The sequence below is a fragment of the Rhamphochromis longiceps genome, linkage group LG20, assembly GCF_057381845.1.
Source record: "Rhamphochromis longiceps isolate RC_006_pf linkage group LG20, R_longiceps_female_GT1.1, whole genome shotgun sequence".
NCBI classification, from domain to species: Eukaryota; Metazoa; Chordata; class Actinopteri; order Cichliformes; family Cichlidae; genus Rhamphochromis; species Rhamphochromis longiceps.
The window spans coordinates 29,846,347-29,869,787 of NC_140576.1; the positions used below are offsets into that span (position 1 = coordinate 29,846,347).

Sequence of the window (23,441 nt, forward strand, 5' to 3'; positions counted from 1 at the left end):
CCTGTCCAAGAGAGTGGCTGATATTAGTTATGTAGGTCATTTAAAAAAATCCAGTGCTGTAGGAAATATTTGTCCCTGATTTCTTTCATTTTGTTGATTTTTGCATATTTGTCATACTTAGACGCATCAGATCATCTTTGGTATCACTGTGGATGAATTCTGTGCTACTCTTCTTCGCAGAATTGTGACCCTGATTTTACTTGGAGTCCAATGAAAGTGACATTTCATCCTACAGCTCGTATCTTCATGAATGTGTGTGTGTGTTTTAGATGCGTGTGGTAGGGTTGAACAGTAACGACAGCACCGTCGGGAGCAGTTACAGGTTACTGGGAGTCATGTCCCTCCTCCAGCTGCTCATCACTGTGTGTCTGCAACTCAACAACTTCAGACAGAGACAGAGAGCCAGGCAGGAGTGGAGTCTCCACAGGAAGCTCAGGTACACACTGGTGTGACAGCTTAAATCCCAGCACCATGTGCTCATGTCGGGGCATCGTTCCTGTTCCAGCAAGATTTAATCTACAAAAAACGCATTCTAGAAATAAAACCTGATGAAATTCATGTCTTTATAAAAAAACAAACATTTAATTGAAGTATGTCTGTGTAGTCCACAGCACAGACAGAGCTCCGGCCCCAGAGCTGCCCTCTGCATCCTCTGCCTGGAGGAGAGGAGACACTCCACCTCCACCCCCTGTGGACACCTGTTTTGCTGGGAGTGCATCACAGAGTGGTGCAACACCAAGGTCAGTGTGCACCATCTTCAGTGTTATTGGACAAACAGCAGTGTCAGCTGTCATTAAGTTCCTGTTGCCGTCTTGTCAAAATAAAGTAAGAAAGAACCAAAATGCTTACTAGATTACTGACACTAATGGTATTTGTAGCCAAGCCAATGTCCTTTTACTGGCTTCTGACATGTTTGATAATTAATGAAACGCACTGTAAGCGCACATTTTTAATAACTTGAACATTAAAATGGGCAGAAATAACTGATCGAAAATTTTGAAACTTTGAATGTAGACATTTTCCAGTCTGCCCACAGTGATGCCAGTTCAGTCGTGGTGGGCAGCGTTGCTTACATTTACACCAGTAAGACACTTAACAGCTGATTAAATCTACAAGCTAGCTTGTTTAACCAATGAACACAGGGGAATCCTGGAACAGGAGTACAGGTAGTTTTTGAGGGTCAGCATCCCGGTGTACCCTGGACGGTCTCTGCAGATGTTGTTCCTATAACAGGAATTCTGCTGATTTGTGGTGTGTGGTCGTGCTATGCTCCTCCCACAGCTGGCTTTCACAGACGGCTGCCCCTCCCTGAATGTTCTTCATGATGCTCATCAGAGATTGTTGAGATTTTCTTTTAATATAAAGTCTTACAATACTTGACAACTAAAATAAAAAGCAAGTGACCAAGTTTTACAGCAGAAAGAATGCAGTTTTCTTTCTGACGTGAGTCCTTTCTGTCCTCTGGAGGTGCCTAAGTGCAAGTCTTACTTTTCTATCTAATTAAAAGATAGAAACAAGAAATGGGGGAAAAAAGATACATTTAATTTTTAATTCCTTTTTTTTGGGCACGTCATCCAACGGATAGTCCTATAAACTGAAAGTAGGCAAAGACAGACACCAACTGCTCCACCATGCTTCCTTCCTGTTGGGCTGCCTTCCTGTGGCACCGTCGGCTTCACACCTTCAGCTACTAATGCAGGCTTGCTTGCGGTTTGTGGGTGTATATAAAAAGAGGCACTGTGGTGATCTGGTACCGTGGGGCATGATTATTCAAGACCTTGTGTGGGAGCAGATGTTAAGATTTAACAGGGAGCCAATGAAGAGGAGCCAGTATAGGAGAAACACGCTGTCTCTACTCACTGCAGCATTTTTTACCTGCCCTCTGAGACAACCTGATAATAACTCGTAGTTCATTGTTATCAGTCCAGCCAGAAGTAATCATTATATGAACTCGTTTTTTTCAGCATCACTCTATATTGTGCAGTCTTACATATTTACACATCGTGGTCGTTAAAGCCATCCAGAGTGTAGTTAGACAAAAGGTTTCTAAGATTCTTAACATCATCTGAGTTTAGACATCAACTGACATCAAGGCCTTTGTCTTTGCTATGTAATGAAAATGTGTGCTTCTGCATGCAAGAGCTTTCTGTAAACCTTTCAGTCTGCTGTTTCACAGCACAGGAGTCTCTTTGAAATAGAAACTAAAGGCCTGAGATCGGTCCATAACTGGCTAAGCTAGGCTGGTCAACTGACATCTTAAATCTATGTTTAATTACCAGTAAGTGCAGTACATGGCCATGATTAAAGATAGACTGATGATACTTAATGTTGAAGCATTAATAGATGGTAGAGCAGTCTTCACCTGACCTCGTGTTTTACAGGCAGAGTGCCCCCTGTGTCGGGACAAGTTCCAGCCTCACAGACTGGTGTACCTGAGGAACTACAGCTAGAACCACAGAGCCTCCACTGTAATCAACTCAACTGCAGAAAACACAACTTGTTCTTTTTTCTTTTCTTTGCATTATTAAAAGAAAATTGAAAATATGTTACCAATAAACATTAAGTATTAAAATATGAATACAAACATGTACATGATTTGTGTTGCAGCCTCTGTTTCTGTTAGTTTTTGCATTTCTGTAGTAGCACGCTCCTCGGATAAAACGTAGCAGCTGATCCAGTGACAGGTGTCAGATGAGCCGTATCCTGCTCATATTTTGGAATAAGGCTGCAAATATGACGAGACACGGAACCAGTGAAGGGCTCTACGTACTCTATGGCTGAAAAAAAAAACGACCAGTCTATGATGGAGCTTAGTGTCTGTGGTCTTTGCTTCGATTCTAGTTGTGCAAGACTTCTCGAAGAATATGCAGTATTAATACTGCAAACCTGGGCCCATAATACTCTTGCAAAATACTTTTTTTAATTACCAAGAGGTTCACTTCTTGGTTAAAAGTAGATAAATAAATAAAAATATAATGCTACAGAGTTCAGAAGCAATACAGGAAGTGCAGAATAATTAATTGTCAAATATTAGAAAACGTACAACAGCAAACAGTGGTTTATAAATATTGTACATCCACCTTCTCCAAAGCCCTTATCTGACTCAGACGACATGCAGAGCATAATGACGAGCACAGCATCTGCAAACATTGCTGGTTAAAAAAAAACAACAAAAAAAAAAAAACAACCATGCGCGCGCGCACACACACCCAATAAAACAAGTCATTTTACATCAGTTTCTTTAAGCCACCACATCTACGGTTTGGTTAAAGCATGCAGAGCTGGAGCATCATAACAGACTGTTAAAAAAATGGAACCCAGCCATTCAAATAAAAGGAGCACTGTATCCTAAAATGTACTGAGATTTATCTACCCACTACCTGTATATACTATATTACATAGAAAAGTCAAATCTTTGATTTAAGACTCGCAGAAGACCATTCCAGCAGAAACATGAGAAACAAACCAAACATTTAGTTTTCACAAACCAGTCTAACATCCGTGATATCTTTGGATACAGCTTCAACTATACGAGCAGAGTTTCATCTTGGAAATATTACATCTGATCATTTAAAAACACAGCATTAATCTGATCAAAATACAATTTAACAACATTGCTAAGAGTTTGGATTCGCTGAAGTTAAAAAGAGGGGGGGGGGTCTACACCTCATTCAAACAAACAGCATTTTGAAACTACTGTGGCAAAAAGCACTTTCCCACAATACCAAAAAAGTTCATTTACATTCACTTTAAATGACAGCATTCTGGATATTGTGTTCACTGAAGAATCATTTAGCCCTCAATGTGGATGGACCGACTCCCCACTGGTCCTGTCTGCTCTTTAGTGGAGACAAACTCATGTTCAAGCCATTTCACCACCTCTTTATCACATCAAATAGATTTCAAGCTGCAGCAAACCAGTTTGAAGGAAAATCAAACCAGTCCAAAGTGCTTTGAAAGCAGTGATAAGCGCAGAGGTGGCAAAGAACCATTAACAGAGCTGGAGCACAATCCTGGGGTCAAAGTGTTAACACCATTTAAAGCTACATATTAATGGACCAATAATCATGTCTTAAAACCCTCACTTTTATGCATAATACAAAAGTTTCTGAAATTGTTAACCGACTAGTGTCTGGTAACAACTAGTCAGTCACACATCCATCATAAGACTGTTAGTCAATCACTCAAACAATTATTCATTCTTCAATTTAATCTTATAATCCATTTTAATTAAAATATATTCCCCTTTAACTAAAGATGCTTGCTGGTTGGCTCTCCTGAACATTTGTAACATTTGTCTCTATAACTCTGAAAACAAGTCACCAATTCAAAATGATTAGTTGCACATTAAATAATGAGCACAGCCATTAGTGGGCGTTTCCTTCCCCTGCCCTGTCAAACCCAAACTATTATTTTAAGCACGCAATATAAGGAGCTGGAGGCTTGATTATACTACAGCGACATCCACATCATTTAAGGTGCAGAAGGCAGACATGATGGGGTCAAATGTCACATGATCTGTGTGTGTTTGTTCCATAAAATTCATAATTCTCAAATATGCACGCTTTAACCTAAACAAGCACAACAGAGTTAGTGGAAGTGAAGAAATGGAGAGATCAAACATTCAGTTCAGTCTTTGGTTTGATCTTAAGAAGCCAGCAGCACTTTAGACAAGCCCAGAAAAAGGAAACATAAGAAGGGAATCCCTGAAAAGCATCTATTTCATGTCACGTGACGATTTGATGCCATCTTCAAGTTGACATGTTTAAAAAAATAATTTCAAGGAGGGGGATGTGCTGGTTTGGAAAGACAAGAGCACTTGGTAAGTCCAACAACAGTGTGCTCATTTTACACACAGGGAACATCAATGGTGCTATCAGGAGTGAAGAAAACCATCTGCAGCCACTGGTGGAAAATGCAAGTGGACATATTATTCCCAGTTCAGTGTCATTGTGAGCAGGAAGTAGAGAAGTACCCTCGGAAGCATTAGATAGAGCGAACAGCTGCAGAATGATTGCAGCAGTTCCTACTAGTGAAACGAAACATTCCTGTGGAAAGCAACAGAGGAAAAGTAGTCCCCTTTTTATTTGCAAAGAGCTGTGTGACACCACACAGACAGTTCTTTCAGGACTCGAGACAGCTCCTTCAGGATTCATGGAGGAGTTGGACAAGCACCCGTGTGGTGGTGTTCATCTTTTCCCCGACTTCATGTAGGACGGGATGGCACCTCGAGCCGTCAGGCCTTCGAAGCGTTTGTAGGTGTAGTTTATGAAGACCCAGTCCTTGTTCTTCAGATCAGCTTCAGCCTGATTGGACACCTGAGTGGCTGGAGTAACACAACAAGTAGTAAGGCATTTTAATAATCTGAGATTTCACAACAAAGCATGAAATATTTGGAGCTACACTGTATGTACCTGTAGGTGTGAGGATATCTGAATCAGGGAATTCGTCAAAGTTTGAGGTGTCGTCAATGCTTCTGATATTTATGGGAATGGCAGCAGGCCTCTCCCTGGAAACATCAGTAAAGTTACAAAACGAAAGTCAAAGTTTGCATTTGAAAACAGAATCAGCAAATTGCCTGAATGGCTAACGGTCCTCTCCACAAATCGCCGCATTACTTTGTTGGAGGGTTTTGTGTGTCCCAGTGATCCCAAGGGCCATGCTGACCTCTGGTAGGGTCTCCCAAGGCAAACGATGAAGAGCGATTCAATTGACCCCTACTGATAAAAGATGACCAAGGCACCAGTGTACCCTGTCCGGGATAGAGTTACGGGGGCCCCGCCCTATGGAGCCAGGCCTGGGGAAGAAACTGGAGAGAGAGCGTTTGGTGGCTGTGCCCAGCTTGGGCTACCCTCTTTTAGGCCCAGCACCTACAGGTGGCGCAGTAGCATCAAATGAAGTGTGTGTGTCGGTGGCAGAGGCCCGAGGTCCGATCCCTAGATACAGAGACTGGCTATCGGGAAGTGGAACGTCAACCTTCCTGCGTGGAAGGAGCCTGAGCTAGCGTGTGAGTTTGAGAGATGTCGGCTCAGTTGCGCTAACCTCAACGCATGGCTTGGGCTCTGGAACCAGACTTGTAGAGAGGGCCTTGACTCTATTTCAATCTGCAGTCAAATATAAGGATGTCCATAAGTGCACATGGCACCACAACACCCTAGGGCACAGGTCGATGATTGATTTTGGAATTCTTTCATCGGATCTGTGGCTGTATGTTCTGAACCTTCACGTAAAGAGAGAGACTGACAGGGTGCACCCAAGTGTATAGTGAGGGATCACTGGGAACGTGTTGCAGAGGCCGAAAGTATGTCTGTAATCCCACTGACACGCTTTCTATAGAGGAAACAGCGTCTCGGGATGAGGGGAGGGTGACCCTAATCCTTGGCTGACATGCCTCTGAAATGTCACGTGGAGATCTGGGGAGGTGCCTCCGGACTGACAGACTGGGGTAGTGGTTCCTATGTTTAAGAAAGGGGACTCGAGCGCCTGCCTGTCAGGGAAGGTGTACGCCAAGGTTTGCCTGTTAGTCAAACCTTAGATACGGGATAAATAATGTGGGTTTTTTTTGTCCTGGTCACAAAACAGTGGACCAGGGTCTTCATCCTCAAGGACATCTGAGGGTGCACAGGACTCCAGCCAGACAAAGATCATCTAATGAAACTCATTTTTAAATGCCTTCCTGTTGACCTGTAGGCACATTCACAACTCTCAGAGATTCTGGGTTCTTCTGTTTATGTTAAGTTGATTATTACAATTTAAAATGAAGACATTTGAGAATTCAACATGTCAGCACAACCATCTTTAATGTGCGTGGCAAGTATGCCCACCTGATATGGTCGTAGTCTACGCCCTCAAAGAAAGGATTGGACTTGATCTCCTCCACGCCCGAAGCCCCAATCCTGTGCTCCTCCTCACAGCAGAACCTGTAAACTCACGATCAGTTAGTACAATGCAATACAAACACCTCAGGTGTTAGAAGCCATTAGAAAGTTGACATTTTTGAAACCTCCATGGTCCGCATACAAAACAAGAGTGACAACAGCATGAACTACTATGACAGGATGGGAGATGAAGGAAAGCAGAGGTGCACTTGCCTGAGAATGAGGTCTTTGGCCTTCTCCGATATAGGCACCTCTGGAGGAAAGACGAGTGTTTCTCTCCAGTTCATCACTTTTCTGTACGTCTCCTGTGGCGTCTCTGAGCAAAATGGAGGATAACCTGCACAGACCAAAAAACAGGAATCAGATATTATAAAAGTCCATCTTATAATAACCTCAAAAGGTGAATAAGATTCATTTCCTGAAAAATTACCTATCAGCATCTCATACATGATCACACCCAGGCTCCACCAGTCACACAGTTTGTTGTATCCATTTTGCATGAAGACCTCTGGAGCAATGTAGTCCGGTGTTCCCACTGTGGAGAATGCCTGATGGATAAAGGAAGGGGGTCAATACATAGGATGAAAGGATGGGAAAAGCTACCACCTTTGTTTAAATGTTACACTTCCCACAGACAGGCTTCACAAAGACATTGCTTTGTCTGCACCGGGTAAGATCAAGATTTAACTCAGGGCTGATCTAATCAAAACAAAAGGAAGTGAGATTGTAATTCTAGCCACACAATGTCATGCTTCCTTTGTGCCATACATTTACATTATTATAATAAATGAATATGAGCTTTATATGTCGGTAACATGCAGGACTTTATTGACCGTGAAAAGCATAACACTGTGCTTTCATCCTTCAAATGCTGCTGTCGTCATAAGTTTCAAGAAGAGCACATTATTACACTTTTTCTGTAGATTCAATGAATTAATAGTTTAAATAATGAGCATTTCATTACAGCGGGGGCAGAGGAGTGAGGGGAAGACATGCGGGGTGGACTCGAACCCGGCCGTCCGCTCTCAGCCTTATGGCATGTGGTCGCCCGCTCCACGCACTGAGCATTTCTTTTTTACATTTCAAATTGTACAATCAAATACTCCCGTGGGTTTCTCTTTTTATTCACAACTAGTAACATTTGGCTCTGGGGTTTATCGTGAGCCCCTGACTGTGGCGCCATGTACGATTTCTAACAACTATCCCAATGACAAAAATATTTCCATTAACATTGTTTTTGTGGTGTTACCAAATCCAATCGAGCACAATACCAAATAGCAGACATTTTCTACACTTTCTAATCACATGTGTGTTCAAACCTACCAGCTGCCTCCTGTTCCTCTTCCAGGTCTCTGCTTTCCTCTTAGAGTTCATGTTCTGGGATGCTGTGTAGGCAAGACAACTCCATATTAAAAGCTACGACTCCATCACTGTGCATACAAACAGCGAGGCTCTCATCAGTCATTGAATACATAACATTTGTGCCACTGAAGGTGAGTGCAAGTCTTCCTCACGGTCAGGCCTGCTGTTTCAGCATGATGTCTATGATCACTGTGTGAACACAACTGTGAAAAGGCTGAGGTGTGCCAAACTATACAAGAACCAGACTGAAACCAGTCACAACAGCTCATGTTTTGAGGCTGCACTTCAGCCAATGCTTCAATACACAGAAATGTACCATCTGGTACACCATCTGGAAAGTATCTGATTGCCAGTGGCTTAATTTGTCCAGCATGACAATGATTTCACCCACACTGCCAAAGCAGTGAAACCATTCTTGGATAGACAAACACACAATGGAATACACTCAGACTGGCCTGCCCAGATCCCAGCATTATGGAGGCAGAGTGGGATCACGCTGAAAGGATGATACAAATGGGCAGCCATCATCCAAATAAGAGCTTTAGAGTGTTCAGGAGAAGTACTCCTGAAGACTCCTTACAGAAATAATTAAAGAGCGAGAGAGAGAGAGCGAGAGAGAGAGAGCGAGAGAGAGCGCGCGCACCTGTGCTGAGGAATAAAAGTGTCCGACTTTCAAGTAAGGCTGCAGCGATTCATCAAGTATTTGGAATAATTCAACACATTTGGAGCTAAAAACAAACCTGCAATAGAAACGTATTTAGAAGCAGCGCGTGAATAAAACGTATAACGAGCCCACACAGCCGCTAGTTTTAAACAAAAACACTGATGAATATGATGCTGTCATAGTTTGATCACACACACACACACAAACACAAAGAGGTGGAGTCCTTACAGACAGTGAGTGAAAGAAAGTGTTTGTCGTCCAAAACAGCAGCGCTGCTCCTGCGATCACCATTAAAACCTTTACTTTGAAAAAGTAAGTGTCCTTCATCAAAGCAGCTGATCAACAAACTCCAACATGAAGAAAAGCAAACTCAGCAGCTGCTGTTTGTTTCACACAGAAATCTGCAGTAAGCCTCCAGAGATAGCAGTTCATCTGCAGGTTTAAATGCAAACTTAGCCTGTTTGTACAGCAGCTGTCCTATTTGATGCCTGCAGCAAACGGGGGGAGTCTAAAGGGGGGCATTGGGTGTACTGGACCATATTAAGCCTTTGTAACACTTTTCAGATTAAAAGTGTTAATTGAAATGAATTAAACATTAATATTTAAAAATAAATAAACACCTTTTCACAAGCCAGTAAAACTAAGACACTGAGCCAAGCAATTTTAGGTTGTTATCAGAATGAATGAACATCTGCATCATAACATCTGTTTCAGCAGCACAGCAAACTGGCCTTCCTTCACTGCAGCCAGCACACGCTCCGTGTAAGGCTTACAGTCACTGGCTGCACACAAACCCACACACAAACACTGAACATGTGCACACCAGATACCTCATCCACGAGATAAAACACTGTCAGAGAGAACTTTAGAGCATTTATAGATTTTGGCACTTAAGGAAGTGTTTTCTTTTAAAATTTTAATGTAATATTTTATATAAAAACAGCCTAAGGGTTGAGTTAATGTTACAGTTTCTAAAATGGAAACCACTGAGCAGTTCATTTTAAAAGACCCGTGTTTATTCTCTTTGTATATTAAATATTTATTATTGCAAAGCTATTTCTTATACGATTCATCGATGGAATAATCGATAGATTACTCAATTACTAAAATAATCAATCGCTGCAGCCTGACTTTCATCCTTACTAGAACTGTACAAATTCTGTTGTGTGCACATTTTAATAAAAGTCTTTTGTACAGTACTGTAGGCCCAGATATTATAGTCACCATGTCAAATGTGACTGCAAACACTCAGACACTGTGTAGAAACATCCAACTTATAGCAGTATTCCTAGCAATCCTGCACATTTCCTGTCATCTGATTTATGGAAAACTGAGCAGAGGAGGAAGTCTGCTCACACTGACCGTGGTCAAACTTCTGAGCTGTGAGCACTGTTTTTAAGGAAACAAGTTAAATGCAAGCAAGTGACGGGGGCTGCATGCAAGCCATATTTGAATTAAATGAACTTTGCTGACTTTGCTTACTGAGGTCATTGGGCAGGCTGTGGTTCAGGTTCTTGTAGAACTCAGTCCGATGAGCCCTCTTTAAGCCTGTGCACAGCCCAAAGTCAGACAGCTTCACGTGACCCTGAAACCAAGAGCACAACATTACACATAGCAGCAAAGTATGACGTCATACCAGGGTCACAAAACCAGACGTGTGCCCCACTGTGACCAAAGGTCAAAGTTCCTCATAGATAAACAGACCAAACAGAAACTCAGTCTAGCTATGGTCACATGTTCCAATCATTTTTAAAAAAATGGTGTTTCCACAGAAAACGTGAGTGTAGTAAAAACGAGAGCTCGGACGCACCCTGGAGTCCAGCAGCAGGTTGTCTGGTTTGATGTCTCTGTGGATGAAGCCCAACTGGTGGATGGAGTCAATGGCCAGCACCGTCTCTGCTATGTAGAACTGCGTAGCCTCTTCTGACAGAGTGTCCTTCTTCATCAGCAGGGTCATCATGTCGCCTGCACCACAGCAGCAGAGAACAGTCATTCTACAGGACGGATGAATACGGTTTCCAGCACATTTAAGCGGGTTTATTTTACTAATTAGCATCAACGTCTGTGCAATGCATCGAAAAAACAAAAACAAACAAAACACAGAGACATGAGAGTGTTGTTAATGTGAAGCAACAGGATGACTAGTTTTTTCCCCTAAACTGTTTTTGACTGTGAGTGATGAAATCATAACTGACTGCCAGACTTATAGAGGGGTGCAGCTACAGTACTATTGAAGATGACAACAGCATTCTTGTGTCACAGCAGTTTTTCATGCTGAGCAGCGCCCCGTTCGTACCTCCAGGTAGAAACTCCATGATGAGGTAAAGGTTCAGCTTATCCTGGAAACTGTAGAACATTTTGACCACCCACAGACTGTCGGCCTCGACCAGAATGTCTCGTTCAGCACGGATGTGACCAACCTGTACATGGACAGGAAGAAGGGGTTACACACAGATGTCAAAGGGCAGCACTCCAGGGTGTGTATCCTGTAGCTCACCTGTTCTTTCTCAAGCATATCAGCTTTGCGGAGGATCTTCATAGCATAAACATGACCGGTGTCTTTCTTCTGCACCAAGCGTACCTGCAAGTAGAAATCAAGAGTGCTCATCAAAAAGCTGATGATGGGTGTGGGAGCTTCTCCTGCCCAGAAGTTAGCCTCTCTTCTTCTTTCACTGATTGACTGCAGGATGGATGGAGAGGACTATGGAAACCCGTTTTTGCCACTAAAAAAAATGTATCCTTAACTCCAAATTTTGAGTTATTTTCTCAAAAATTTCACTTATTAACTCGAAATTTCGAGTTAGCTCTGCCAATCTGCGTGAACGAAGTCATTTTCTTGTTACCCAGAAGCATATGGCGCAGAGTAATGCGCACTCAAAACCGGACCGCAACAGAGTTTTCGAGAGTACGTTTGCTGATTTTAACGCCATGTGATTCAGCTAATAACACAAGGATTTCATCATTTGTGAAGCCTGGCTGAAAATACTCAGCAATTCATTCATGTGCATTCATGACTGGCTGTAATACTGGTAGCTTAGCTGTAGCAGTACTTGAGGGCTTTAACTTCCGGGTAACAAGGAAATGACATCATTAACGTAGATTACTGATTGGCAGAGCTAACTCGAAATTTTGAGTTACTTTTCTGAAAATTTCGAGTTAATAAGTCAAAATTTCGAGAAAATAATGTGAAAATTCGAGTTATGGATACTTTTTTTTTAGTGGCGGAAATGGGCTTCCATAGAGGACAGATCTACTAATGAAGCAGAGATTCTTTAAATGATGGAATTTTTTTTCTAATCAACCAGGTGAAGCGAGTGCACTACACTCTGCAGTGATATGCTGAGGGACCAGCACTGGAGCTAGTAACATGAGGAATCAGCAACATGTAACAGTCAAGACGTGGTTACTTGTTACATTTGGTTTTTTTAAATGCTGTAACAAAAAATATCTCAAATGTGGACAAAAATAAAGTATTTCTTATCTCATGTTCCGTTGGAGTAAAGTTCTATGTTCACTGAACCTTTAAAGCAACAGTTTAAATCAGAATGAGCTCCCCTCAGTCTCCTAGCATAGACCAGCTACAGTATCAGTTTCAAAATCCCATGTGGGCTTTTTGCCTAGCTATTGCATTCACAAGATTTTTACAAGACTTGACGTCTAACCTTCACCCTGAGGTTTAGGTCACCGACATTTAAACTCATCTGAAATTTTCAGCAGATACACCTACACTATCAATTTGAAACTTCGTCACCTCATTTTAGAGTTATTGCATTAGCAAACTTCAACGTGTACATCAAAATTGTAATTGGTGCATTTCTACACAGTGATGAGCAGAGTTAGAATTGTTTCCGTTTTTTTCCATGTTTCAAAACAACAGCATCAAATGCTTTTTACCTCTCCGAAAGCTCCTCGGCCAATCACCTTCAGGGATTCAAAGTCCTCCAGACCCAGTCGAGTACGTTTCAAACGCAGAAATTCGGTCTCCTTCCTTGCATGCTCAGAGCGCCGGATACATTTCTGCAGAGGACACAGCACTTTAAATACACTATACTGTTTAATTCACACTTCAGAGGTGTCTTATTTTAAAGCAATAATTAAAATTTACTGTTAAGCAAATTAAGAAAGAAAAATGACTTCCAACAGCCCAGCTTAGATTACTGTCTGGTGGATTTTCAGTGCTTCTAGCTAAAAGAATGAAGAACTGTTTACTGTTTAAGGGACTGCCAGTGAAAGTGGACGGTATAGCCATGATTTTTTAAACATAAAGCTCATTGTTGCAGCCCGAGGTAGCACAAAGGTGATCCCTTAGACTGGTTTATAGTTGAAATCCCCCCGTGTTATTGGTTCTGTTACCAGTTAGTTAACATAAACAAATGGAAGTCTACTGACCAAAAGCAACCAGACTCATTTTTAAAACTTTAAGTTCCGATTTCTTTTTTAAATGCAGCTACAGAGGCTGTTTGAGAGCAGGGCTCCATGCTGTAAATTAGCCTTTGTACATGAAGCGTTTCATGTCCACTGTGAGACTTTATTATACTCTGGAGCAGACACAGACAGCTGGAGATACAACAGCTGATTGGTTGTTCCCGTTACACTCTTTGAGTATAACATTTGAGTGCACTGATTCTTATATAGTGTTTGTCTACTCTCCCGGAGTACTCAAAGCGCTCTATACAACATGCCTCATGCCAATAACACTCATTCATACAAGCACTTTCTTCTATACTTTAGTGCTGTGTAGCTAACATTCATACTCAGATGGTTAGTATCTTGCCCAAGGATATTTGGCAATCCCTGGTAGGGCCAGGGATCGAACCACCAACCTTCCAATCAGTAGCTGACCTGCTCTACCTGACCTACACCAACACGGAGATTACACACACTGTGACATAAGTCTCCAGAACACACGGGTCAGTAAACACCTTACTCACCTCTTCATCAGCCAAGCCCTCCTGATCCATAACTTTCTCCAGCTTCTGCTGCCTGAAACCACAGCACAGCTTATTACTGGTTACAGGCATAAGTTATTATGTTTCTTTATTAAACACATGACAAACACAGAACAAAGCTTTAGTGCACTTTTACTACCCTATCATTTTCATATAGCAAAAACATTCTGTACTAAAAATGCAATAAACCAGTCAGGACAAGGTTATGACTATACTGTACTGTGAATGTCACAACAGGAAGTGACCCCTCCTCAGTGTAATACTGACAGGAGCCACATCCTGATGAACCAAAACAAACAAAGTGGGTTGTCCATGCATTAGCCATCAGGTTCAGTTGTGCTGCGAATTCAGTGGTTAGTTGTTTTATTTGGAGGACAAATTAATCGGCCCACTGTTTTTTTTTGTAGCTCATAACTAAAGCTAAAATGGCAACGTTAGCCTTTGTTCATGTAAGAAGCACTAAAGCTTGTGAGCGTTACCTCATCTCTCTCTCCTCATGCTGAGCGATGAGGTTACTATAGAAGTTCTCCAGGGTCACTTTGGCCATGGTGACCCTCTCTTTGGTGTGGTTACTCATGGAGGGGTACGAGGTCTGGCTGGTCATTGCCATGCTTTACCTGAGACAATAAAAAGAGCAAAGAGTTGTGCACTGAAGGATGCAGAGAAGACATCTGCTCTATTAAAACATGTTTCGTGTTATGGTAATCTCAGATTTCCCACATCTAAAAATACTAAACTATGAAATAAGAAGACCGTTGGTCCACAGAAAGAGGAAGGAAAGTAGCAGGCTCTGCTGCCTGTGACAATGCTGCTATGAAGAAACAATGAGGAAATCTAACATGTAAAAAAACTGACACCAGACCAGAGGAGGATATTTTAAATATTATGTGGAAGGGCTGGGTTAGAGTTGCATTTAAGTCAGGAAATTGAGCAACTGTTGATTATTGTGCTTTAACACAACTGTGCAAAAGCCTTTTCCCACATGTCACTTTATGTTTTGCTAGGAAACAGTTTGGACCATTTGAACAAGCTTGAACAGTCATACTGATACAACCAGGTATCTATATTACCTTTGAAAACAGCCTGAACTCTCTTAAGCAAGCTTCCAACTATTTCTCTCAGTCATCTTCAGGTTTATCAGGCTTCCTGATGAATATTCCAAAAGCTTTCTTTGGATGATGTCTGCTAGTGATGTGCGCGATTAGTGGACTAGATGATCGTGGACGGTAGGGCAGGGCGATATGGCCAAAAATATATATCATGATATATATTTGAAAATTTGCGATAACGATATAATTTCTGCGAGACAAAATACAACTCCACAACTTTACTAACGCAAAAAAAAAAAAAAAAGCTCATCCATTTATTTTACTTAAACAAGCAGCTGGGTTTTTTTTTTTTTTTAATGTGCATTAAAGCTATATAAACATTTAACAGTGCAAACGCAAATTCCAAGTTTAACCAAAATGCATCTCCAGTAGAAATGGGCTGAGATATCCTGAGCATAACCATGTATAATATCCACTTAAGTTAAAAAAAAAGAGGTGCTTTGCTACATTAAACTGCAGTGTGCCAAATAAAAAAGTCAAATACGTATTTTTAGGGCTGCCACAAACGATTATTTTGATAGTCGACTAGTAGGGCTGCTGAATTAATCGAATTTTAATCACGATTATGATCTGGGCTTTCAACGATCATTAAAAATGACTGCGCCGATTATTTGCACCTCCCTCGTGCTTTACTCTCGCGCTGCTTGGGCAAATCAAGCGCACCTCTCTGCATTTCGAACACGCGTCACAACAATTAAGAGAACCCAAGCAAAGCTCGGAAAGCTAAGCAGAAGTTATTTGGAGAGGAGAGTGTGACTGCTGTTGGTTGAAAAGAGAGGTATAAAAAAAAAAAAAAAAAAAAAAAAAAAAAACCAACACTTCAGTGGTGTGGAAACATTATGGGTTCGCGGAGTTAGACGTGGATCAAGTAGACACAGTGTGTAAACTTTGCTGCAGTGTAGCTGGACCACAGAGCAACACTGCAAAGTTAACTAAACATAGATGTTTAAATTTTTCATTTATTTCTTATATTGCAAACATTTGCACTGTTATCAGTATTTGCACACTATTTTATATTATTTTTTTAAAGTCATTATTCAATACATTGTTATTGTTAACCCTTTAAAGCCGGTCAGAGCAGCACGCTCCGTTTTGCGTAACTATTTTTAAATCCCTGTAGAACCGGAACCGCGCAAGCTAGCGCAATAATTTTTTTGCATATGAAACCGGAGTTGTTGTACTTACATCTTATGCCATCAGCTTGTCCTCGGTCACGGTTTCCTTCCACATATAGCTTTGCAAAAATTTTATAAAAAGCGCTTGCAGGAACAAAAACATAATATTCCAGAAACACGCTTTGCCGATCCGATCAGCTGTTCGTAACACTTCCCACATTGAAAAAGACGTCAACGCGAACTATCGCATGTCCGCCATTTCCTGCCCGAAACCGGAAGTGACGTCATTTTCGCGGAAAATGTAGTTTTTTTACTTGTAGGCCTTAAAAGCCTATACTGGTGTTTTTATAAGTCATGTTTGACTCTATACTTTTCTGAATAGTTTCTGGGATGCTTAGAACTTCAATTGCACTGCTGGAAAAGTTTATTTTGATGCACATGCTGTTTTCTTTGCAAATTTGCATCATAGGATTGTTTTTCCTGCAGTATATAAAAATTGCTATATCTCCAAAAAAAACTATGAAGACACTCAAAATAAATTTCCTGTTGTTGTAAACTATTTTTTGCAACTTTTTTGTATTTAAAGTTTTGAGGGATAAACCTCTTAAATTTCTCTAACTAGAAATGTATGTAAAAAAACAAAACAAACGATTTTCAATTTTTTTGTAGTTTATTGCACTTTTTTGCAATTAATGTAGTTACTGTGGACTTAATGCATACATATCATTAAAATATGGGTTATAACAGTTGTATTGATGTATAGCAACTTGAAATGCTCCCACAAATGGCACTACAACATGTAAAAAAATAATATAAGCTCTGGCGGACTTGGTTCTATAGTAGGTCTTAAAGGGTTAAATAAATATCGTCAAATAATCGAGATCTCAATTTCAGTGAAAATAATCGTGATTATCATTTTTGCCATAATCGAGCAGCCCTATCGACTAGTCACCGATTATTTTTGCGATTAGTCGACTAATCAGATCATGCATCCATTGGACGTAAAACGTACAGCTTATTGCACCAGCAGCATCTGCTCTTATATAACTATCATTAGCTTACAGCTTTAAGTGTTTAAGGTATGTGCTAACTAAAAATAAAGACAAGATGATAGTTTATTACATTTTAATGAAATTTGCAGATTGTTTCGGTGAAGTTTAATAAACTCCTTGCTATCTAAAATATAACAGGACACCGGAGTATATTCTCGAGCATCTCACACTTCTGATAATCAGTTGTCTGCTTGATTCAGCTGTGTAAAAACTTTAATCTCAGACAAACCGATTTACTCAGGAACAAATAAAACACTGGAAAAAGCCAAACAATAACATTTTTAAATGGTATACGGCCTGCATTTGTATAGCGCTTTTCTAGTCCATAGGACCCCAAAGCGCTTTACACTATTCAGTCATTCACCCATTCACACACTGGCGATAGCAAGCTACATTGTAGCCACAGCTGCCCTGGGGCGCACTGACAGAGGCGAGGCTGCCGGACACAGGCGCCACCGGGCCCTCTGACCACCACCAGTAGGCAAACATGGGGTTAGTATCTTGCCCAAGGATATTTGGCATGCAGCCAGGATGCAGCCTGGGATTCTTGATAAACTGAGCAGATATTTGAGGTTTATACAGTTACATTCTCGACTGAAAATATGTTAAACGTTTATTTTGTGACCCAGAAAGAATAATAAGAGTAATATTAAAACTAACTAGCTGCCGCCATTGTTGGAAACTGAGCTGGGCTGCGCTATAAATTCTGGGACACAGCTTCTTCTTCTTCTTCTGGGTTTAACGGCAGCTGGCATCCTTGTACACGCAGTGCTGCCATCTTCTGTTTCAGTCCGTTATTACACTCTTAAATCCCACTACTTATTCCTGCGTCTTTTGTGACCTTACAAAGCTTCAAACGACGCGTCGACTATTAAATCAGTCGTCTGCGATTTTGATAATCGACATAATCGTGACTAGTCGACTAATCATGGCAGCCCTAGTATTTTTCGGACTATAAGGTGCACGGGGTTATAAGGCACATTAAGCGAAACAAAGCAGTCAGATAAATCAAACTTTATTCAATTCATTCTTCTTGCTTCCTCCACTTCTGTACCATTGATTCGTTAATGCTGTATTCTATCACAGCTGCTCTATTCCCATGTTGTTGTAGTATATTAATGACTAACTTCGTATTGTGGCTCAGAATAGAGCTGCTACTCTAAGGAGACAGGAGGCAGTCGAGGAGGTCGCCTCCTGGGTAAAGTATTCCAAAAAATCCCAAAATCCCGAACACCGCTGAAATGGAGCCTCAAACCATGACAGACACTCCACCGTGTTTACAGTTCTCTGTAGACACTCTGAACAACTATTTCTTTAGATTCATTGTACAATCAGACTTGTTGCCACTGATTTTTAGTCTAGTTTTTGTGTAATTTGGCACAGCTCAGCCTTTTCTCCATGTTTCCTTTACTTGAGAATGGCTACTTGACAGCCTACTCTTTCATTCATGCCTGTGCATCTCGCAGGTGCTATGTTAGGGCTTTGGTAGGTCTTTTAGATAATGTTCATCTGTAGACAGTTTTGTCATACTGGGGTTTTTTTTGTGTGTCTTATCAAGTTTCCTCAAATTTTTAAGGAAAATCTGCAAACCTCGCTGAGATTGACTTTTGATTCTCAAAAACTCACAATCAAAAATACTATTTCATTCCTGCCAAACTGTTATGGCTGACGTACAGCTAAAGAAGAAAATAAATCATACATTTGTGACATAGGCTGCTAGTGAAAAAAAAAAAAAAAAAAAAAAAAAAAAAAAAAAAGAGCCATACAATTTAAAATTGCATTCAAGTTGTTTGGTATGTGTAGATGAAACACTGGTTCATCCCTTTTGTTTATGATTGAATGATTCATAGGTCAGTTTGTGACACACTGGACCTAAAAAAAAAAAAAATGCAGCTAACATGTTTCATGAATCACTGTTATGACCTGAAATCCAAATATAAAACTGTCATATTCAAATGTCATGCAGCAGTTATATACAACCATTTATATTAAAATGCATTAAAATGCTGACAATGCCTTGTGAGTTTTTGGGAAACAAAAGAAACAACTAGACTGCACACCAACTACACACTCCAAACACATTAAATGTCACAAATCTCGCCACTGTCACAACTTTCCTCAGCAAACAAATGTCACATAATTTATTTGTTGGGTTTGCGAGCACAATCAGCTTGCCTCCAGTATTTCCTTAGACTATCGCCTTTTTATTGTTTCTTTCTGCACGTATTATTAGAATCAGGATTGTCGTTATTTAGCCAAGTTTGTGCACACGGACAAGGAACCTGACTCCAGTTCACACTTTGCTCTTCTGCAAGGAAGAAGACTCTAAAGATGTAAAATTATTGCATATACTGCTTATTTATTTATTAATTTATTAATTAGGGATGTTCAACGTTTCCTCAGATCTCTTAGTCTACTACACGAGGAAAAAATTTTTTGACTAACTGACTAGTCTAAAAACCAAGAAACACGCAGGTATTAGGTTGAATTTGATACGCAAGTAATGGAAAGTGTCAAACTAACAAAGGCACCTGACACCATGAATCACATTCTTCAATAATGAATCATGCTGCTTAAATGCACAGCACCTCACATCACGCCTTGCCAACACTGCACACTTACTGCAGACCGACAACGCAGAAGAAAAATGATGAAAACAAATCGACGTTTAACATGACATGAAAACACAGAACGCGTTCACGCATTACTAAAATATGACATCCGAAAAACGAATGAACTGTGTAGTGTGGTGCTTAGTGCTGTGCACACTGTTTGAATGTTCATGACAGCCACTGAATTAAAAGTTTAAATCTAAAATAACAAAATAATAAATCATCCGCTTATCTGATGTCGGGTTGCAGGGCAGCAGGGAAGCCCAAATCTCCCTCTGCCACCTCCTCCAACTTATCCGGAGAAACATTGAAGAGTTCCCAGGCCAGCCAATCGATATAAGCTTCCCAGTGTGTCCCAGGTCTACGCTGCGGCCTCCTCCAAGTAGGACATGCTTGGTCTAAACACTTTACCGAGGAGGACACAGCTTTAGCCGTGTCCTTTCAATGTGGAGGAGTAGTGGGTCTACTCTGAATCCCTCCCAAATGACTGAACTCTTTATCTGAGGGAGAGCTCATCCACCTTTTGGACAAAGCCAATTTGTATCCGCAATCTAATTCTAATATTGTTAACAAAAAGATTACGCCTACATTTACAGATTCATGGTGTTTCTCAACAACAATGTGTCATCTGGAGGCAGATGGCTAACATTCATGACACAATAATATATCGAATCGTTAGTCTGCCTGCCTGTTGATTCTTGCACTCTCACTACGATCAGCTGATTTCAGTTTGGATATGGACATTAGCTTTATTGCACAAAAGGATGAGAGCGCAATGGTAAAGTGGAGGACAGATACAAATCCCTCATACTGTTAACACAACTTTGGCTCTTTGAAAGCACCTGCACAGCAAGCATGCTAACGCTAAGCCGAGAGCCCACAGTGATGTTAAAGCTGAGTAAATGCTGACCCCAGACCAGCACCGTGATAAAGTGAGCCACAGCTGAACATCAACAGGTAACAAACTGATGAACAGCCAGGCTGCAGCTTCCGTTCTACCTGTTCATGTTCCTACAGTAGAATCTCTGTGGATCACTTTAAAGTGTCTTATATTTGATTTGTGTCATCAGCTCTGTTTTCATACCTAAATGCTCTGAGAAAGCTCAGGTGTGTCCTCATTAGGACAGGGATTTGTGTTGGTTGTAGCCTCGGGTCTATATTGTTAATTGGTCATTATGAGACAGTATTTCAGATCATTCAACATGAAAGTAATGTAACAAATCCTAGGTGTAATCAAGTAACCTACTGCATTACCTTCAAGGAAAGTGTTCTGTGTAATATGTGCATTAATTACTTATTTGAGTAATGACAGGAACACTGATCACAACAAAGAGTGGCAACACCTCCAACATGCACAAACATGCAATTCATTTGCATGAATATGATGACTTTGATATGCTGCTTAGAGATGGTGGTGACTCAAAGTGGAGCCAATGAGAATTGATAAGTGATATCTATAATGGAGTAGAAACTGCTCACTTCTTCCCCATCCCTGATGATTACAGGACCAGTGCTGCTGTTTTGGATGCTGGAAACATGTTTCTCACTCAGCGTCTCAGTAACAGCTCAGCCTCTTTGCTCTTAGTGGTGTGCACGCTCCATGTGACAACATCATATTCACTATGTTATCAGTGTTTTTGTTTATAACTGGGGGCTGTGTGGGCATAATGTTGTTATTCTTTTTATTCACACGCTGCCCCTAAATACTGTTGCAGGTCAGTTTTTAGTCGCACATGTGGGTGAAGCACTCATGCTACAGAGTGGCACATCATTGAAGCAAAACCTTTTACAATTGAATTACTTGATGAATTGTACACTATACTGTTACATAGTTTGTGACAAAGGATTCAAATATGTATAAAGAAGGAACTTATACATTGGACTGTTTAACAATTTGTTAGGAAAGCACACAGGCTTCCACTGTGGGAAATCAGCACATTTCCAACCTCCAAACCACCACTAATCCCTAAGAACCACAAGTATTATCTCACCAAGTTTATAATGGTAGACTGACAATGTCATGATCCCCTGCAGCCTGTACAGCTAACATTAGTAACTTTAGTTACATTTGGTGCGTGGGAGAGTAAATTATTTTTTATGTGTAGTAAACAAATTCTATGAAATTATGCACCACGTAACACAATTAGAGAAAAATAGGGGGGGGCTATGTCATGTTTTGTCAGACGTTTATGACGTTTCACTGAAGTCCACACCGTCTGCCTTTTTCCGCAAGTTGCATCTGCTCAAAGTTTTATGATCTCAGATAAACAAGTGCATTAAAAGAGGAAATAAATAAAACGCGACGGTCAAGAAATAGCATTTAAACCCGACAGGAGCCAACAACACGTAGTTCCGGACGCACGCAGTGCCGAAAGAGTAAAGTATTACGGATAGAGAATGACTTAAGCCAACACTCACGATCCTTCCTCATTCTCTTGAAGTTTAGAACTTTAAATTTACAAAGTTTCATTAATCTCACTCTACTACACTAACTTGCTATCATTAGTTAGCTAGCTAGTTTGCTATTAAAGTTCCTGCCAGCGTAAAGTCAGCGAGGGAAAACATAAGCGATATCCAATACTTCCTTCAAAATAAAACGGCCCTTTTTCGAGGAAATGTTTCGCCTCAGCTTTGAATGTATGCGTCTTTATTTTTTTAAAGCCTTGACCAGAAAACACCGGCCTTCGTATCCACTGCTTTACAACTTGACTTGAAGTTCTCCAAACCAAACAGCTAAGTGAAAGTTAGCTAGTTAACGTTAGCTACTTATCTGCTCAAAGCGCCCCAGTCGTTTGTCACAAGTACAATAAGGAACAAAAAAACATATTCGTTACTTGTTTCACAAGGCAGCGAAAAAAAGAAAGCAGCTACTACAGCAACTTGTCGTCGTTTAATTCCACGTTTTTAGAGTTACTCTTTGTTCGCTTACCTTGGTCGAAGGTGCGGTAGCTGTCGCCTCTTGCTCTGCTTTGCGATGAGCGTTGCGTCACCAGCAGTTTGAACTCAGCGGACACCTAGCGGCGCATCATGCCCTCCTCCGTGAGCCAGCACAGGAAAGAGTGGATTTCTCCACTGCTCGTCACATACATGACACTTTGAGCGTTCACTCAAACACGTGGCGACATGTTAATAATTTGATTCTCATAAGACGACCGAGAAACAGCTCAACGGCATTACTGCACTGTACTGTAAGCTAGCAACATTATTTGACAGCAGTAACAAAGCTCTTTATAGAAAATAACAATTTTAAAGGAATATAAAAATAATAATACACATTTAAAGGAAATCAAGAAAGCTTTAAACTCAGCAAACAATAAAGTTACAGCTATAAAATAATAGGCTATTCTCTGCATAAAGAGAAATGAGTGGCCTCAAGTTTCGCAATAATATTTATTTTTGCTCTGTCCGGTATTTAAAGACTCCCTGTGGCCTCTTTTGGATCCTCAAAGTCCAATTTCAGGATAATGTATTGCTGGTAATGCTGGGAAAGGTTTCACACAAGTGTAAATGGATAATTAAAGATTCATAGTTAACTGTATAATTAACCATGAAAAAGTTCGGCTGCAAAGTTTTATTAGAAATCAACCAAGAGTTATTTTTAGGTTTAGTATCACTCACAGCACATGTATGTAGGGTAGACCTCTTGTTACACTATCTACGCATGAATTGCTAATAATTGATAAGTCTTTCAATAATCATT

At 40.7% G+C, this 23,441-nt stretch overlaps 2 protein-coding genes across 3 annotated transcripts in view; one reads left to right on the forward strand and one right to left on the reverse strand.

The window, feature by feature from the left end:
• pex10 (peroxisomal biogenesis factor 10) overlaps positions 1-2,590 on the forward strand; it is an 8,996-nt gene extending 6,406 nt beyond the window's left edge. The window contains exons 3-6 of the mRNA XM_085392853.1: positions 1-31; positions 270-436; positions 605-740; positions 2,382-2,590. The exon at positions 1-31 is cut by the window's left edge and continues 373 nt beyond it. Coding sequence (XP_085248979.1) covers positions 1-31; positions 270-436; positions 605-740; positions 2,382-2,450 — 403 coding nt within the window. The 3' untranslated portion in view covers positions 2,451-2,590. The remainder of the gene's footprint in view (positions 32-269; positions 437-604; positions 741-2,381) is intronic.
• A 308-nt stretch (positions 2,591-2,898) lies between these two features.
• Positions 2,899-22,781, reverse strand: LOC146645587 (serine/threonine-protein kinase 38). 2 transcript variants are annotated; one of them, XM_085392852.1, is made up of 14 exons: positions 22,671-22,781; positions 14,333-14,470; positions 13,836-13,887; positions 12,799-12,921; positions 11,402-11,485; positions 11,201-11,324; positions 10,715-10,869; positions 10,387-10,489; positions 8,202-8,263; positions 7,309-7,426; positions 7,092-7,215; positions 6,825-6,920; positions 5,415-5,509; positions 2,899-5,326 (listed from the first exon to the last, which is right to left on the reverse strand). In XM_085392852.1, the coding sequence occupies exons 2-14, from the start codon at positions 14,461-14,463 to the stop codon at positions 5,190-5,192; spliced, it is 1,404 nt and encodes a 467-aa protein (XP_085248978.1). In that variant the 5' UTR covers positions 14,464-14,470; positions 22,671-22,781; the 3' UTR covers positions 2,899-5,189. The 2 variants fall into 2 exon arrangements, with proteins under 2 accessions (XP_085248978.1, XP_085248976.1); XM_085392850.1 differs by having other exon boundaries at positions 10,378-10,489.
• Positions 22,782-23,441: the final 660 nt, after the last annotated feature.

Coding starts and splice junctions, on each gene's coding strand:
- LOC146645587 (XM_085392850.1), bottom strand. CDS start 14,463: ATGGCAATGACCAGCCAGACCTCGTACCCCTCCATGAGTAACCACACC. Junction 12,922..13,835: donor AGGGCTTGGCTGATGAAGAG/GTGAGTAAGGTG, acceptor TGTCCTCTGCAG/AAATGTATCCGGCGCTCTGA. Junction 11,486..12,798: donor GCCGAGGAGCTTTCGGAGAG/GTAAAAAGCATT, acceptor TTCTACTTGCAG/GTACGCTTGGTGCAGAAGAA.